General features: G+C 40.1%; 1 protein-coding gene across 3 annotated transcripts; it reads right to left on the reverse strand.

Annotated features, from left to right (window-relative positions):
- Positions 1-9370: 9370 nt before the first annotated feature.
- On the reverse strand, positions 9371-17102 carry pde9ac (phosphodiesterase 9ac). 3 transcript variants are annotated; one of them, XM_072463055.1, is made up of 20 exons: positions 16821-17102; positions 16515-16665; positions 13963-14033; positions 13804-13881; positions 13363-13406; positions 13245-13299; positions 12998-13068; positions 12826-12913; positions 12677-12755; positions 12524-12598; positions 12373-12459; positions 12184-12288; positions 12022-12104; positions 11618-11774; positions 11419-11532; positions 11174-11278; positions 10963-11091; positions 10803-10898; positions 10061-10135; positions 9371-9691 (listed from the first exon to the last, which is right to left on the reverse strand). In XM_072463055.1, exons 2-19 carry the CDS (start codon positions 16581-16583, stop codon positions 10091-10093), a joined length of 1551 nt encoding a protein of 516 aa, XP_072319156.1. In that variant the 5' UTR covers positions 16584-16665; positions 16821-17102; the 3' UTR covers positions 9371-9691; positions 10061-10090. The 3 variants fall into 3 exon arrangements, with proteins under 3 accessions (XP_072319156.1, XP_072319150.1, XP_072319165.1); XM_072463049.1 differs by having other exon boundaries at positions 10061-10141; XM_072463064.1 differs by lacking the exon at positions 10061-10135 and having other exon boundaries at positions 16821-17101.

The following is a 17102-nucleotide window of genomic DNA, read 5'->3' on the forward strand; positions in this document are numbered from 1 at the left end:
ACGTACAGATGAGAGTGTAAACATGGAGTGACAAATGCAGCACAGGCACAAGCCTGCAGTGTACATTGGGTTTAATATTAACCATGGCTGTCCTAACGCTGTCAATGAACTGACCAATGTCCCAAAAGGCCTATAGTATCACAAAAATAGCCTTTTACTCATTCTGACATATTTACAGAAATGTTAATTACTATGAATTGTCCTTGATGTAAATAAATACAAAAATAAATGCATTTCAAATCAATATTTATGAAGTTGTGAAAAGTTGATTATTACCCCAGTTATGTTATTGAATGTAAGATTTTGTTGAACATTTCCCCAAAAATGGTAAATGTCACTTTGTGTTGCTGACGGCTCCAAGATGCAAATGCTTCATTCAAATCATGTGTTTGTGTGTTAACCTCAGTTTGTAACAACTCAATGCAAAAAAGGGGAAAGGACTGTTAAATCTGTTACATATAAATAGTTCCTGATTCACAGCGACAAAGCCAGAATATGCAGGCCATCAAAAACAAACTTCTGGTGTATGAAGCTCTGTCAGGCACAAGGCAGAGTGCTGCGGTCAAATGTGTGTTTATGTAAAAAGAGAGGATCAACTCAAGCTGTTCTGCAGGCTCTGGTCAACTCGCTCTGACTCCCTTTTTCATTGTTGTTGCTTTCTGTGTGTTGGGTCAGCTCTTCACTTTAGGCTGAGTGGGGGGAGATCCTCTTACACATGTGGGGCCAGACGAGCCTTTCTGGAGCACAGGCTCAGATGGAGGAAAAGACAGAGTGGAAGTGGCCCGCACAAGCAGCAGACTGTATACTTCATGATATAGCTGTACGAGCAAATGAAACAAGTGAGAGTTCAATGTCATTTGACTTGAACCTTTAATGGGAGCGTGACCTTGCAGTCTTGTGGCGACATACTTTAAAGTACCAGTCAGGGCAAAACATGTCATTGGGAAATACTAACTTGGAAAACACGTCGTTGTAGGGACAGGTTAGGACATGAGATCAGTGGGACAACCAGTTAGTCACTCACTTTCACAGCAAAATACGCAAATGATCTTCCATTTGAACAACTTGACGAGCCTATGCAACGCGGTAATTACTGCGTTGCCTTGACTTCTCATTTCTGGGGGGGGAAAAACACGTGGGAAGACAGATCCCATGGTCATGGAAAAGATGCCAGTGTGTTTGAGAAGGGTCAAATCGTTGGCATCAAGCAGAGAAAACATCTAAGGAGAAGCAGAGACTAATCTACTAGATCTGAACTCCAGAGATGAGCTGGAGAAGGCTTTGTGCAGTGGTCACTCTCTCACATTATCAATATGATATGACACTGTGGGACATGCCAGCAGAAAGTCTCAAAACAAAGGATTACTCTTCTATACAATCCCTAAAGACCCTGTTTGTGGTCAGATATGTATTACTGTGGTCAGAGGGGACCAGTGGACTTACAGAAACTCCTCCAGAGAGTGCTGAGCTGTTTGTTTCAGGTAGTTAGCAGCTGACTAAGGCTAGTTTACATATTGGCTCTTCAAATAAACTTACATATAAACCTACTAACACCTTCTTACAGACAGTTTTAACAGGCCTAAAGTCCAACTGTCTGTGTGTTGTATTTTAGGATCAAAAACAAAGCTCTTGAAAGCTTTGAGGACTTGTCCGGTGCAGAGGGCTTGTGGACGAGGAAGAGCAGATGTAAATCTGCAAAGGTTTCTTCAAACAAGTTGTTGCTGCTTTTAACTGTCAGTGAACAGCTGCAGTAGATGAGGATCAAAGCCCAAAAGTTCTGTCTTCTTGAACTATCAACCCTTTTCATTTGGAATGTTATGCTCTGTTTTCATGACATCTAACAGCGAGAGGCAACAGCATGTGGTGACGTCTTCAAAATGACAGAAACCCATGGACACTAGATCTTGATGAAAACATCATAACATCATGATTGATAATAATGATAATAACATTGAAACTTATTGAAACAATGCCACAGCAAATGCATGCTGTGATCAAAGCTAAAGACAGTCCAACTAAATATTAGAGCGTGTGACTTTTTGGGTCAGGCAGTGTATTGTGAACATTCATTTGCAAATCTACTCACTGGGCAATCTGGCTTTACCTATATGATCCCAAATAGCAAATAGTAGTTGTCAAGCTTCTTGTTGAATGAATATTATTGGAAAATTGCAGCTATCGTTTCCTGTATAGTGTTAATCACTATACTATTGTCCAGATGTTTTTTTATGTCACAATTTTCCCGAGGAAGTGAGTGTGCTTTACAAGTAAAAGCTACCCACAAACCTTTTCCCTATCCCACCACCAAATCACCCACATTACAAAAGAATTCCACGGAAAATCCCATAAAGTTAATAACAGAGCTGGGAGTAATATGGGGAGAATAGGTGGGGGAAAACCTCTTTTGAATGGTAAAAATAAATAAACATGTTTGGGCCTATAGCTTGCAGCATTAAAGGGAACGTTCTCCTGGCAGAGCACCAACAGCAGATGAAAGACAATCCCACCTTAAACACAGGCGTAAGAAGGTATCATTTATCCTATCTCTGCTATGGGAGATCACACTTGTTATGATCTGGGAGTCAAGGTGGGGCAAGTGCATTGAAAAGCATATGCTAAATAGCTAATGCTTTGTATATGTGCCGTGTGCATCATGGGTAATTACAGGGCTTCTGGTACACACCTGGTAAATCTCCCTTTATAGTCGTGCATTCAGGTCTGATTTAAAAGCTCTGTGGAGGCGGACAAAGAGTGTAGTGTATGTGTGTATGTTGTGTGTATGGGAACGTTCTGAGTCAAGGTGGAGGAGGACCAGAGCATCAGACTGTGTTGATCCAAGTCTTTTGAGAAGATTCCCAAACATCTGTTTAAGATTGAGGCAAAATCTCCTCTTATTTAATTATTAAAATCCTCCGTGAGCCGGGTTTAAATCGCTGCTAATTCTTTGTGCCGTGTAATGAAATCACTCTTAGTCACTCAGAGCTCAGGTTCATTGATGTAACTAAGCAGTTATACCAGAGCCAACCAGTCTTTGTGAGAGGAAATGTCTGGGATCATTAATAATAAACAGATTTCATTGGCTTGTGAGCTTTTAACTGTTTGAAGCAGTGTTTTAAGATACAACATCAAAACTGCAATGCATATCTTGTTCAAACATTCTATATCTCAGTAAAAGGCCGTTAGAAAAGGGTTATCATGTTTGTTAAAGGAACAACATGGTCAATATTTAGTCCTGCTTTAGTCCTGCTTTAGTTCTGCTTAAGACCTGCTTTAGTCCTGCTTTAGACCTGCTTTAGTCCTGCTTTAGTCCTGCTTTAGTTCTGCTTTAGTCCAGCTTTAGTCCTGCTTTAGTCCTGCTTTAGTCCTGCTTTAGTCCTGCTTTAGTCCTGCTTTAGTCCTGCTTTAGACCTGCTTTAGTCCTGCTTTAGTCCTGCTTAAGACCTGCTTTAGTCCTGCTTTAGCCCTGCTTTAGTCCTGCTTTAGACCTGCTTTAGTCCTGCTTAAGACCTGCTTTAGTCCTGCTTTAGTCCAGCTTTAGACCTGCTTTAGACCTGCTTTAGTCCAGCTTTAGACCTGCTTTAGACCTGCTTTAGTCCTGATTTAGACCTGCTTTAGTCCTGATTTAGACCTGCTTTAGTCCTGCTTTAGACCTGCTTTAGACCTGCTTTAGTCCTGCTTTAGTCCTGATTTAGACCTGCTTTAGTCCTGCTTTAGACCTGCTTTAGACCTGCTTTAGTTCTGCTTTAGTCCTGCTTTAGACCTGCTTTAGTCCAGCTTTAGACCTGCTTTAGACCTGCTTTAGTCCTGCTTTAGTCCTGATTTAGACCTGCTTTAGTCCTGCTTTAGACCTGCTTTAGACCTGCTTTAGTTCTGCTTTAGACCTGCTTTAGACCTGCTTTAGTTCTGCTTTAGACCTGCTGTAGTCCTGCTTTAGTTCTGCTTTAGACCTGCTTTAGTTCTGCTTTAGTCCTGCTTTAATCCTGCTTTAGTCCAGCTTTAGACCTGCTTTAGTCCTGCTTTAGTCCTGCTTTAGTTCTGCTTTAGTCCTGCTTTAGTCCTGCTTTAGTCCTGCTTTAGTTCTGCTTTAGTCCTGTTTTAGTCCTGCTTTAGTCCTGCTTTAGTTCTGCTTTAGACCTGCTTTAGTCCTGCTTTAGTCCTGCTTTAGTCCTGTTTTAGTCCTGCTTTAGTTCTGCTTTAGTCCTGCTTTAGACCTGCTTTAGTCCTGCTTTAGTCATGTTTTAGTCCTGCTTCAGTTCTGCTTTAGTTCTGCTTTAGTCCTGTTTTAGTCCTGCTTTAGTCCTGCTTTAGTTCTGCTTTAGTCTTGCTTTAGTCCTGCTTTAGTCCTGTTTTAGTCCTGCTTTAGTTCTGCTTTAGTCCTGCTTTAGACCTGCTTTAGTCCTGCTTCAGTCCTGTTTTAGTCCTGCTTTAATCCTGCTTTAATCCTGCTTTAGTCCTGCTTTAGACCTGCTTTAGTCCTGCTTTAGTCCTGCTTTAGTTCTGCTTTAGTCCTGCTTTAGTCCTGCTTTAGTCCTGCTTTAGTCCTGCTTTAGTCCTGCTTTAGTTCTGCTTTAGTTCTGCTTTAGTTCTGCTTTAGTCCTGCTTTAGTCCTGCTTTAGTTCTGCTTTAGTCCTGCTTTAGTCCTGCTTTAGTCCTGCTTTAGTTCTGCTTTAGTCCTGCTTTAGTCCTGCTTTAGTCCTGCTTTAGACCTGCTTTAGTCCTGCTTAAGACCTGCTTTAGTCCTGCTTTAGTCCTGCTTTAGTCCTGCTTTAGTCCTGCTTTAGTCCTGCTTCAGTTCTGCTTTAGACCTGCTTTAGTCCTGCTTTAGTCCTGCTTTAGTTCTGCTTTAGTCCTGCTTTAATCCTGCTTTAGTTCTGCTTTAGTTCTGCTTTAGTCCTGCTTTAGTTCTGCTTTAGTCCTGCTTTAGTCCTGCTTCAGTTCTGCTTTAGTCCTGCTTTAGTTCTGCTTTAGTTCTGCTTTAGTCCTGCTTTAGTCCTGCTGTAGTTCTGCTTTAGTCCTGCTTTAGTCCTGCTTTAGTCCTGCTTCAGTTCTGCTTTAGTCCTGCTTTAGTCCTGCTTCAGTTCTGCTTTAGTCCTGCTTTAGTTCTGCTTTAGTTCTGCTTTAGTCCTGCTTTAGTCCTGCTGTAGTTCTGCTTTAGTCCTGCTTTAGTCCTGCTTTAGTTCTGCTTTAGTCCTGCTTTAGTCCTGCTGTAGTTCTGCTTTAGACCTGCTTTAGTCCTGCTTCAGTTCTGCTTTAGTCCTGCTTTATTAACTAAGACACAGGTATAATTATGCTTGTTTTACAACAACAACATGGGTTTAAAATATTCCTTCTTGCCTGTAAAATATCTCAGATTGCAAAGTAAGAACTGCAGATGTTTCAGTGAAGTGTTCAACTTTAAATAAGAGTGCTACACATAATTAAAACGTCCAAACCCGTCCCTTTAAAATGGTTTAGGACATCACCAGTCGGATTACAAAATGAAGGGCCCCATCCTGCTGTGATAATGATGAGGAATAAACCACAGCCCAGATCCACCTCTGCAGTGGAGATTGGTGCAGGGTTGTCTTTCTGGCACGGGTCTCTGTGTGACCATACCGACACAGCACATCCATCTGTCGTTAGGGCCCCTGGCTGCTCCAACAGGCTTGCCAGTCACACAGATAAGTGTCCAACGTGATTGCAGTGTGCCCTTACAGTCACGACACAGCCCCTGAAACCATGCCAACGCACAATCTAGATGCACGCTCCAGATTAGCACGCTCTAATCAAACTGGTGAGGCCCTCTGCTAACTGAGGCCCTCAGCTGAATAATATAGGCTGTTTTATGTGCTGTTTTTAGCTAGAAGACGTTTAATCTGATGTGTGTTGTTGTTGTTGTTGTTGTTGTTGTTGGAAACAGTGAAACAGGGTTTTATGACATGAGCCTGGTGCTATAACTTTAAATGGCACAGCAGAGTATACGCTCTATAAAAGTGGGTTTGAAATTGGATGCGAAATCTCACCATGTGGGAAGAAAACAGGCATATTTTCTTCTACTGCATTTCACATAAAAGGCAAATGCAAAAGATGTGTATTATTTATTTATTTCTGCTTGTTTTATTTAGTCTTTTTAATTCAGTCAATCCTTTTAATTGCATTTGTTTTAGGGACTGATTTGACTGTACATTGTTGTATGTATTGCTCACTACGTTTTTTGTGTTTTAATCGTTTTATTCTGTGTTTTGTGAAGCACTTTGTGACTTCTGTCTGTGAAAGGGGCTATACAAATAAAATTTGCTTACTCACTTACTTACTTTTAAGGCATTCAATTGAGTTATTTTGCTTGCAATAAAGTTTGTACTCACAGTTTGCGTAAAAAAACTTTATTGTAGTATTTTGTAGAACGTTTTTAGCTGTGCTTTTTAGTTGTGCAATGTAATAATCATCATCATCATCATCATCAACAAAACAATGGTATTTTTAAGACTAGTTTAAAGCCTTGTTTATAGCGTTGTGAAGGTGTGTTGCCCCAAGGTGACGTGTGAACACAAGTCACGACTCCCATCAGATTTGATTGTACAGCTCGCCATGAAACAATATTTTGACAGGAAGAGAAATGTATTTGCTTTGCCGCTTTGCCATTAGCTGTGATTTACTCCAGCGCTTTATTGTTCTCCCCGTCAGAAGCTCTTTAGTGCGCCATTCCAAAACGTAAGGTGAGAATTTAGGGTGGTGAACTTTGACCTCGTGGGTTTCTCTGCCGGGGTGTGAGTGTTTTCGGTAAATCCGTGCTCAGGACGCTGGTCAAACAAGGCCCTGAGCATTCCTGTGTGCGTCAGGGGTAACAGCAAAACGGGACGTCCTGCGTGGGCCGTCGCACAAGTATGTGAGCCGACCGTGCAGCCGTGCAAAGGTGACGGTCGTCTGGTCACCGGTGACTCATTCTTCACACCAATACTACTATTCCTCAGATATTATATCGTCCAACAGGGTTTTATTGCATAATGGTATTCCTCTTTTTTTAGAATTCTAGATATTTATTTTTAGATACAATGACATAAGAATAAGTAGTGTTCACGATTCATCCTTTTGACATTTGTACTCACTGAATTTAGGCTTTTATTCAATTTACTGACATAAAATAAACAAAGTAAGGAAGCAGTTAAGTTTAAATTGGTTTAAAATTGTATTATATAAGAAGATTTAGTTTATTTATTTTGTTTAATCGTATGAAGAGCAAAAGCAGTACTAATATTTGTCAGACTAATGAGCAGTGAGTTGACCTGTGAGTTCAGATGTGGAAACGGAAGGTCCACTCTTGCAACCGTTTTCATTACATTCTATTTATGTGTCAGATTAACGGTCATTTGGCTCGCGGGGCAGTGTTTGGGTGCTGTAGTTCCTCTATTAGCTTCAGCATAAAATAAGAAGCAGATTCATGGATGATGCAGCTATAAAGTACTGAGCTAGTTTAAGAGTATTTATTTCACAACACATGTTTTGAATTTTCACCTGGTTCCCATAAAAGTAGGCCATGGATCACACACACACACACACACACACACATGAAATGCTGGGAGGAATTCGCCACTGTGCGCCGTGAACTCGAGAAGCGGTCAGTACATGAGAAAACGAAGGAAGCAGGAAAGAATGAGGAGTAGTGAAGGCATGACATTTTTCTGGCTAACTACATTTCAGTCTGCTAATGAGCACACACAAGCAGGCGATAAGCCCAACATTTCCAGACAAGACTCCGAAGTGTACTTCAACAGACAAATGAGACGAGGACTTGGGATGGATTCATCATTTTTATCCAGTGAGAGGCTGCATGTGTTTTTCTTCACTTCTGAGATAAGCACGTCTGGCTTAATATCGGCCTTATCTTGAAAGCTGAGATAAGGAGTAAATAGAAGCATCTCACTGGCCTCTTAAAGCAAGAGGAAATATATTTAAAAACAAACAGTTGTGGACTGTTTCGTCTATAGGTCTAACAAATTTAATTCCCTATGAGAACTATTGGAAAACAGAAATATAACTGGTCTTGTCCTAACATGCTGTCTCTTTGAAGCCTTTGTTTGAGGATTGGCCCCACAAACTCTTTGCTCAGTGGCAATAACATCAACTTATAATGTGAAAATGTATGTCAAATGCCACTTTTGGTCAAGGAAGATTGTTGTCTTTGTTGTTTTTGTCATGAATCAATTTGAGGCATTTGTGAAAGAAAAGCTGAAGTGTTTGTTTTTACACCAGTGGCCACTAATCATAAAGATTCCCATGAATTAATGCTTGAGATACAGGAAGCTAACACATGCCCATTGAATGAGGTGGGCATCTCCATAACAACAGCACAGAGTCAATGAAAAGTCTCCCGTGTCTTCCCTGGAATAGATTACAGGCCAAACCTTGGAGTGAATGACACTATTCAGGTGCCACTCCTTCCTTTTACAGCCTTTTATCAAACAGTCTTTGTGAAGGAAACATTTACCACCATCCACTGTCACACGAGCTGTTAATCAGTCAGTCCAATTAAACATGAGCAGTAGATCTGAAATATGAAGTAAATTACACATTACTATTTACTTTTTATTCAAGATGCTCTCATAAAATACATTATTGCAGTATTGTGCACACACATACAAACATGACCGAGTAAAAACATCGCTGTGCTAAGGTGAACAAGCTAGTCACATTTCCCATCAAACAAAGCCCATAACCTGATAATGCCGCGTGTGAGTCATGTTTTGTGACATCGCACCAGCTTCATTCACTCGTTGTCGGTGGTAACAGGTAAGATGTGGCCAACATGTGAGGCAACAGTAACTGCAACGCGCAGCCAAAAACACAATGATAAAAACAGTGCAGAATCGCTCAGGGGAAACCACCCAGCAGTTACATTGCTCCAAGGCACCCGGCCGTTAGAGGGGCGTGCTGCAAACCCCAAATAATGGCACCTTTGGGTGGTACACCATTAGATGACTCTGGGTTCATTTCAACACATGGTGGTATTTAAGCCCTGGAGACAAACATGTAGCAATAAACGCTATATCAATCAAGAGAGATATGACACACAAGTTATGATGTTAACAACAGTATTGCTCGTTTCAGTTCTTTTGTTGCAATTTTCCTTCCTGCAACATCGACACAAAAAGGTTTGGGTATTTTTCATACTGTTGCCATTATGTCATATTAGTTAAATAGGGCCATAGATGTGAGTCGTTGAGTTTGAGTATCGATATATTCAAATAATGCACTTTATACGTTATTGTCTGTTGTGCGCAAAACAAAACTGTCTGCATTTATCTTTGGAAGCGACCTCACAGCGACCTATTACGTACTGCTAACCCCCCCTCCCCCCTTTGGTCTGAATAATTTACCATCAAATCTATCATCTACAAATACATGACCATCCGAGTGAAATCTGTCTGTGGATGACCGGACCTTTTTTTGGAACTTTTCTGTGCTATAAAACAAACAGAGACAGCAGGAACACCATAAATATAGAGGCCAACAGGTCGCTCTCTGTTACATCCAGTGCAAAAGTCTAAGTCAAAGTTCAAGACATGCCACCTTGATGCCTAACTTTAGTTCAGTATGTAGCCAAGCAGTCTCTCGTTGCACACCCCTGCTCCGCTCGCCATCTTCACCACGTAGAGCACAAAGCCGCCGACTCCCGACATCTCAATCACTTCTTCAGGGCTTTGACAAAAGATCCCTGCAAACAGAACGAGGCGGTCCGGATGAGACGGCAGGCGGAGCTGGAGATAGAACTTTCACAAACCAAAACCTATATGTGTTGTATGTTGAAATGGTTAGTAAGTGCGAGGAAACGAGGTAGTAATACTGTAATTTGTCACTCTGGAGAGGCATGCTAATCAATACGTTTCACCACTTTGGTTCTTCCTTGTCGGTGATTTGCGAAACAAGAATTAAAAAGAAAATCTGTGAATGATTGATATTGTGTGCTTGTGAATCCAAAGTGATGAAAGTGGCTTGGGTAAAGGAGCGTAGACAGAGGGAGGCAGAGAAAGCACTCATAAGTGACTCTTAAAGCACAACAACGCTTACTGAGGCTTTTACTTACACATGTACAACTGCACTCACTCACTGCAGTTTACTTCTTCTTCCCGCCTAATGACATATTTTCTGCTTTTTTCTTCTGTGCCTCATCGAACAAAAGACACAGCTTTATGTTAGCAAGCGCTATATTGAACAAATACAAGCACACATCAATAATTCTGTGTGTGTTTTTGTGATTGTTTCTATTTAATACGGACACTTGTTTTTTATTGTTACGTTGAACATTATTTTATATTTACAATCTATGTAGCTCACTTTGCAAATTAACTATACGACAGTATTTCTATTCACTGATATGGATCACAGAATGTGTTTGTTAGACCTGATATTAAACAGTAAAAAGAAGCGGAATTTTAATTTATGCTGAAACTAATTTCAAATGAATCATTTTGTGGCAGTATTGTTTATCATAATCAAAACCTGCCATAAAAGTTGTAACGTGTTTTGTCTATTAAGAGTTTGAGTGGGAGAAGGGAAACCCAGACCTCCTTCTCCCTAGACACCTCCCCCACAAGCACAAACTCAATGCATATGAACATGAACTCCGAAGCCTGAGAAATTACAGCATGTCACTTTGTTCCACAGTAAGCAGTTGTTGCCTACAGACAAGATTATAATCTGTTTAGTCATAAATTAATTCAAAGCTTTTTTTGGTCATATATGAAAGAAATTAAGTCTTAACTACATGAAAGTGCAAAAAAACACATGAGAACAGGACGTGTTTATAGGTGAAGAGTAGGCTCTACCTCTGTCATGGCATCATCGATCTGTTTCAGCTCTTCATAATGATCACGAGAGTCTCTCAGAGGCTGAACCATGATCTCTTCAATCTGCGGGAAAAGCTGGACAAAACAAGAAATTACTATTCAAAAATGGTGTGCATGCTATGTTCTCTGTAGACAATACCTTCATGACGGTCTCAAACATTGGGATTAGAACAAATTTGATGAATCCAATTTGAGCTGTGGGTTTGGTGACTTTGTCTCTGTCCATAAATGGCGCCACAGGGAGGCCCTCCGTCTTCTCCCTGTCACTCTGTGAGACAATGGGCAAAAAAGTCAGTTTACACTTTTAGTTCTTTTAAGCTACAATTAAAAAGATAATCATTTCTTTGTACCTGCATAAAATACTCCTGCAAAAGACAATCCACCCAGGGCTCAGCGACCTCTGTGGGCCTGACCTCATTGGAAATATCACAGCACTTGATCAAAACCATCTTGAGCTGAAATCATTAGACAAAACTGAGTACAACATATGCACTTTACCGACTGCTGCCCTTCCCCGACAACACTAACACAGTGTGTACGGCCTCTGTAGAATAGAGTGCTTGTATTATAGACACTGGTGAACTGTGGTACTCACACATGTCATATGCTCTTCATTGGTGAAGTCAAAGTTGTCCACTTTCTGCTTGAAGGAGTCTAGTATCTCTCCATGTCTGGCCATGTCAGTAGCTAGTATCAGTGTTATAATGGCCTGTGAGTTTAGAGGAACACCACATTTAAAGTAGTAGCAGTAGACTTTAGTGAAATTCATAGTGTGTGTTCTGTGAACATGTCACCTGTCGAATCTGTTTGTAGGCCTCGGTATCCACATTTGCAAAGATGTTGCACTCAGGTAAAGAGAAGATCTGAAAAGCTACAGCACAGTGGTGGTTCTCCAGAGGTGAGATGTCATTGTAGCGCACTGCCAGCTCTGTGCGTGCATTGATTTGGTACCTAGCAGATTGGACGCATGGCTCAATGGTTAAATCCTTTAAAAATATATAGTAATGAAGCATCACTGCTGATAAGATACGCCTTAACTTGCCCAAATATCCATTCACTTATGGCATCCTGCCCTGAATGTTTGCATACCTGAGCTCTACATTTCATTGACAACAATGTTGTGCAAAGGATGTCAAAACACTCAGGGGTCAGTGGGCATGAGCGTGTGTCAACACAAAGAGACAGGAGGAAGTCTTACGTGTTGTTGTAGCCGGGGTGGTCCAGGTCATGACAAACAGCAGCTGTCATGAGAATGCCCATGTCCGTAAGAGTCAATTTCTCCTGGACAATTAACACAGAAAGGGAAAAGTCAAGCCAAAAGCATGTTACACTGTCAGTGGTTTGTAAAAGTCGAGGTTACCTGGAGATCGCAAAGGTGAATCATGCCATACATCATCTGACTAACACAGAAGCAATGACGGAAATTGTGAAAGGGATTGCTGCGGTAGTTCTCCTGAATTCCCAGCTGTAAAAATGTATTTATTGTAGGTCTTTTGTCATTTATTTATTTTCAATATATAAATATACATATGTTTGTTTTGTTTTTTACCAGCCAACGCTTTAGCGTGATGGGATTCATGTTGAACTCCCTCACAAGTCCCAGGTCATGATACATGTACTCCAGACAGCTCAGCATCTGTAGCAGAACATCAACTTCACAATTGTTTCGATACAATTCAAAATCATGTCATTCTGAAAACCTCATTGTGTTCCCAGTGCCACACATCAAATGTAGGCTTCTTCAGAGCCTCTATTGTCTCCTGAGACAGAGTGTACTAAAAGCAGACGGAAATTGTGTTTTAGATACTGCAACAGTAATGTAATTTTAGCAAAGTATACAATCTGAAAAGGACCTTTGGATAATTAGGGACATCTCGCCGAGGAGTGACCTTTTTGCCATCATCAAAATTGTATTTGCATGGACAGTTCACTCTAGAACGAAAAACAGACAGATAAATAAACATGATTATTCTAAATATATTGGGCTTAATGTTTATCTCACCTTCCACCACCTGTAGAACTCATCTCGTCTCGTAACTTCTTCAAATCATTTTTACATTTCTCAATCTCTACAACTTTAAGGCCTTCCACTGAAACAAAGAACACAGGTTTGTTAAGGATAGGCCAGATCTAACATAACCTCCCAAGTATTTAGTACACAAGCCGGCACATACGCTCCACTCTCTTCTCAAGCATGGCCAGCCTGTTGGTGACTTCGGTTTTCAGTTCATTAATGCGGAAGGCCCTGTGAGAGAAACGCAGCTGATTGCATGCAGTGACAGGAGCGGGACACTTGAGGCACAGTAACGTGTGGGAGATGGAGCTGAATGGATTATGTGTGGATGTTTTGAAACGCTGGCCAGTGTCAGGTATGAGGGTGAGGTATGTGAGAAAGAGGGAGGACGGTAAGGCAGATCTTACCTGCTGAACTGCTCTGCCACCTGAGACAACACGTTCTGAAACATGTCCTCTTTCTCTGTAGGCACACAAAATACCATTATACACAGTTCATGTATAAGGCCTGGCATATGAATGTTACCTCCGATTTGACCAATGGACAGTGGGACCACTTTGTACATTGAGCTGTAGGGAATTGCTTTATTATTTATCAAATTTTAAAGTATACAAAAATATCTGTTTATTCATTATTCCTAATTATTAACACACAATATCGTTCATATGTGTTCCCTCATGTGCCAACAGTATAAACCCAAATAGTAACATAAATTTACAATAATGGAAATGTGTTTTAATGCCTTTTTTTTTTTTAATCTGTGGGGCGATTTAGAAAAGCCCAACCAGGGACAGAAGTTGAAAATTAGCTCTGGCTATAAACTTTGTGTGCATCACATCGGCTGCAAGCTTTGTTTCTAACTATGTATGATTGCATAGTCACTGTCAAATAAATAAAACAACAACAAAAAACAACAACAACAACAACAACTTCATAATACATAATAATGAGAGACGAAATCCTTACTTAGGAGAGTTTGCGGGCATAGTGGGGTCTATAGACACCAGGGCACCCTCCGGGTCGACCACCATGATGGCTGTGTTCCTGTGAGCGGAGGGCGAGAGATGCAGGGGGATTACATTCAAATCACAACTCAAAGTGTCACATTCAAAGTGAGACACAAACCTGGGGATGTTGGAGGAGGAACACAGCAGCTCTTTGATGTCACATGGACTGCAGTGTTTACTGAACACCACCTGCACAACACAACAGTTCTTCATTTTGTACACACAAGAGGAAAGTAGCAATAAGATATTTCCTTTATCATCTCTAGTGCAGATGAATAAATGAGAGCTTTTTTCTGTCAAATCAATTAATGTCCATTTCTATTTAAAAAACGCCACAAATACTGCCACTGCAATACTGACTTAACCATGTGCAATACTGTCATATTCATGTGCAATACTGACTTAACCATGTGCAATACCATCATATTCATGTGCAATATTGACTTAACCATGTGCAATACCATCATATTCATGTGCAATACTGACTTAACCATGTGCAATACCGTCATATTCATATGCAATACTGACTTAACCATGTGCAATACCGTCATATTCATGTGCAATTACTGTCATACTCACAAGCAACTAAGGCCATATTCATGTGCATATAACTGATACAAATAAGAGTGTTTACTTGCCATTAGTATTATTTAGTCTTATGCTAGCTATTTTTACTTTACTTTATTTTCTTATTATTTTATTTTATTTTTATTATTATCTGTATCTTTATCTCTATCTTTTTATTCTATTTTATTTATTCTTTTTCCTCCATTCCCTATTAAGATATGGGAGGAGTTTTGTTATAAGAGTTTTTTGCTTTGTTTATAAGAGTTCTTCTATTAAGAGTGTTTTTTTATTAAGTTATCTGTCCTTCCCCCTGTATCTACTGCGTTGTAGCACCAAAATGTCCCCATGTGTGGACAATAAAGGAATATCTTATCTTAAATATTTATAAGATTCACTATAGTATTACAACGTGTGTCTAGGTTTTACATTATCAATACAGTTGTCATTTGCAATATTATCTTTTGACTTGTTAAAATTGAACATTGACATATTTATAATCATAGTAAAGACACGTGTATGTGCACAAATATAAGTATTTGTTTACTCCAGTAGCAAGATGAGCAAAAACACGATCATCCCAAACCTAGGCTACGCAAACAGTGGGCGCATGGCAACTTGTCCACAGAAGATAAGTGATAACAAGGATGTTCTGGTGCGCCATTGTCCACAAACAGGCTGCGTCTTGAAGGAGGCAGGTGTAGCAGACAAACACACCACCTCTTGAGTTCGACATGTGTCACCACCAGCTCCTACACTTGAGGCTGTTTACTTCATCACGAGCGCTGGACCTCACATTTACAGTTCATCCAAGTTGTGCAAAGTCAAACCCTGTCTGTCGCATGCGTTTGGGCTGATTGTGGTTCTTTGCTGGTTGTTGAGGTGAATTTAAAGGTCACGTTACGCAGCAAAGTGTGATGAGTGTGAGCTCCTGTCACTATCACCTGCAGCCACATAGTCAGCTTTATTCAGAGTAGCTTTAGCATGAGGGGACGCTTGTTTGAAGTGATTTAATAACAGTTCTCTGGGTGTGTTCCATATCATTTGCGATATATTATGCTGTTGCTGCTATTGGTTTCATGCTAGAGAATTAGCCAATTATATGTATAATTGTATATTGGGAGCAACTATAAAAGTTAATTAATTACTACAATACTATCAGTGTCACTCAGTTCAAGTAAAAGGTTTTATTTACATTATTTTCCTAAAAAAAGTAAGTTTAAGAATATGCAGCATAAAAGTATGTTATTCCAAACAAAGTAAATTGTACAGTCCATACATTTTTGTGCAATGCTTTATTCTAAACCATTTTTTATAGATTATATTAATATTGTGTCATTATGATGATGGATAATCCCGTAAGAAAATGAGACATTCCTTTTTGTCAATATCGCACATCCCTATGCCACACTTAAACTTTGTTCAGCTTTTTCTACAATAATGATACAAGTGAATAATAAAACACATGAATCTACAAAAGCTAATAATGGTTTTCTCAACATACAAAAGTTGCTTGACAGTTTGGTGAATTAGTCGTTCACACTAGAGCTTGGTACTTTCATAGAAACTGACTGCTTTTTATTTGTTCTCATTAATGTATGTATAAATTGCTTTCAATATTAATTTCCTGTCCTGAAGCATACAGACTCATTGCCATTTCAGACTCATTTCTGACAAAAAAACTGTCAAATTTCTTCCAAAGTCTGAACTCCAAACTTTATGTAAAAAGAAAAGTGTCTAGGAACTTTCTTGGCCAATATGGTGTAACACAAAAGCTTCTGTAGATCTCTTGATTATAATACACCAACAAACTATTGATGATTAGAAAAGACTGAATCTTGATCTCGATTAAGATTGTAAAATTGTAGAGCCCTACCTACAACAGGTGAAAGTGTCTTGCACACGGACACAACAACGGTATCAAATCTGTATCAATTTGAATAGTGTCTCTACTATTAGCTAAAGCTGCTCATGTGCAATACATTTAATCCATATTTTTGTTTCTATCAAAGACATGTACCTTGTGCCACATGTGTTGTACTTTTTGTGTATATGTGAGCAACTGGTTAAAATGTTACCAACATTATGAGTTTAAACATTACCCACCTTTTGCACTTTTCCATCCACATCCAGGAAGATGGTCTTGGGGGCATAGGAGGACGAGCTGGAGCCCATGTTGACCTCCCTCCCCTCTCTTACTTGACCTTGGTGTGCAGCACTGAACCTCGTCCAACCTCAAGCGCGTTTTCCTTTTGTCCTATTTTCAGACAACATTAGACTTGTAAATTTTTTACAACAACAATAACTGTCAATAAAGTCTTACCACAGCGACGTACTTTGTTTTTCTTCTTGAATATAGATCAAATATAGACAGTCATACAACATAAAGTTTGCTAAATGACCATAACTTACAGCGGTGCAGCTTCCTCTGTTGGCGGGGCAGGTACTGTCCCGGGTGCTGGGGATGCAGCCTATCGTGCACCTATGGGGGAGAGACGGAGACAGAGGGGGAGAGAGGAGAGAGGGCTGAGAGGTAAGCTTGTGAGTGATGGAGGAGGAGATAGAGGCTGCACTATGGAGTACTATCAGGTTGCCAAGGGACAGTTTCTATGGAGAATTAAAAAGACAAGACTATTTGAAGAGGGGCATTGCTTTTACGTGTAGCCACAGACCAATTACCTCTGGGTCTAGTTC

This window comes from Eucyclogobius newberryi, unplaced genomic scaffold (genome assembly GCF_026437365.1).
Source record: "Eucyclogobius newberryi isolate DKJ021-1_F unplaced genomic scaffold, fEucNew1.0.hap1 SCAF_10, whole genome shotgun sequence".
Classification (NCBI taxonomy): domain Eukaryota; kingdom Metazoa; phylum Chordata; class Actinopteri; order Gobiiformes; family Gobiidae; genus Eucyclogobius; species Eucyclogobius newberryi.

Bases quoted from the DNA above. Each gene is read 5' to 3' on its own strand.
- pde9ac (XM_072463049.1), bottom strand. From the start codon at position 16,583: ATGGGCTCCAGCTCGTCCTCCTATGCCCCCAAGACCATCTTCCTGGAT. The intron at 11,533-11,617 runs GTGACATGTTCA...CTAAACTCACAG, and splicing joins CCTACAAACAGATTCGACAG to GCCATTATAACACTGATACT. The intron at 10,899-10,962 runs GTATTGTCTACA...TGTTTTGTCCAG, and splicing joins TGTTTGAGACCGTCATGAAG to CTTTTCCCGCAGATTGAAGA.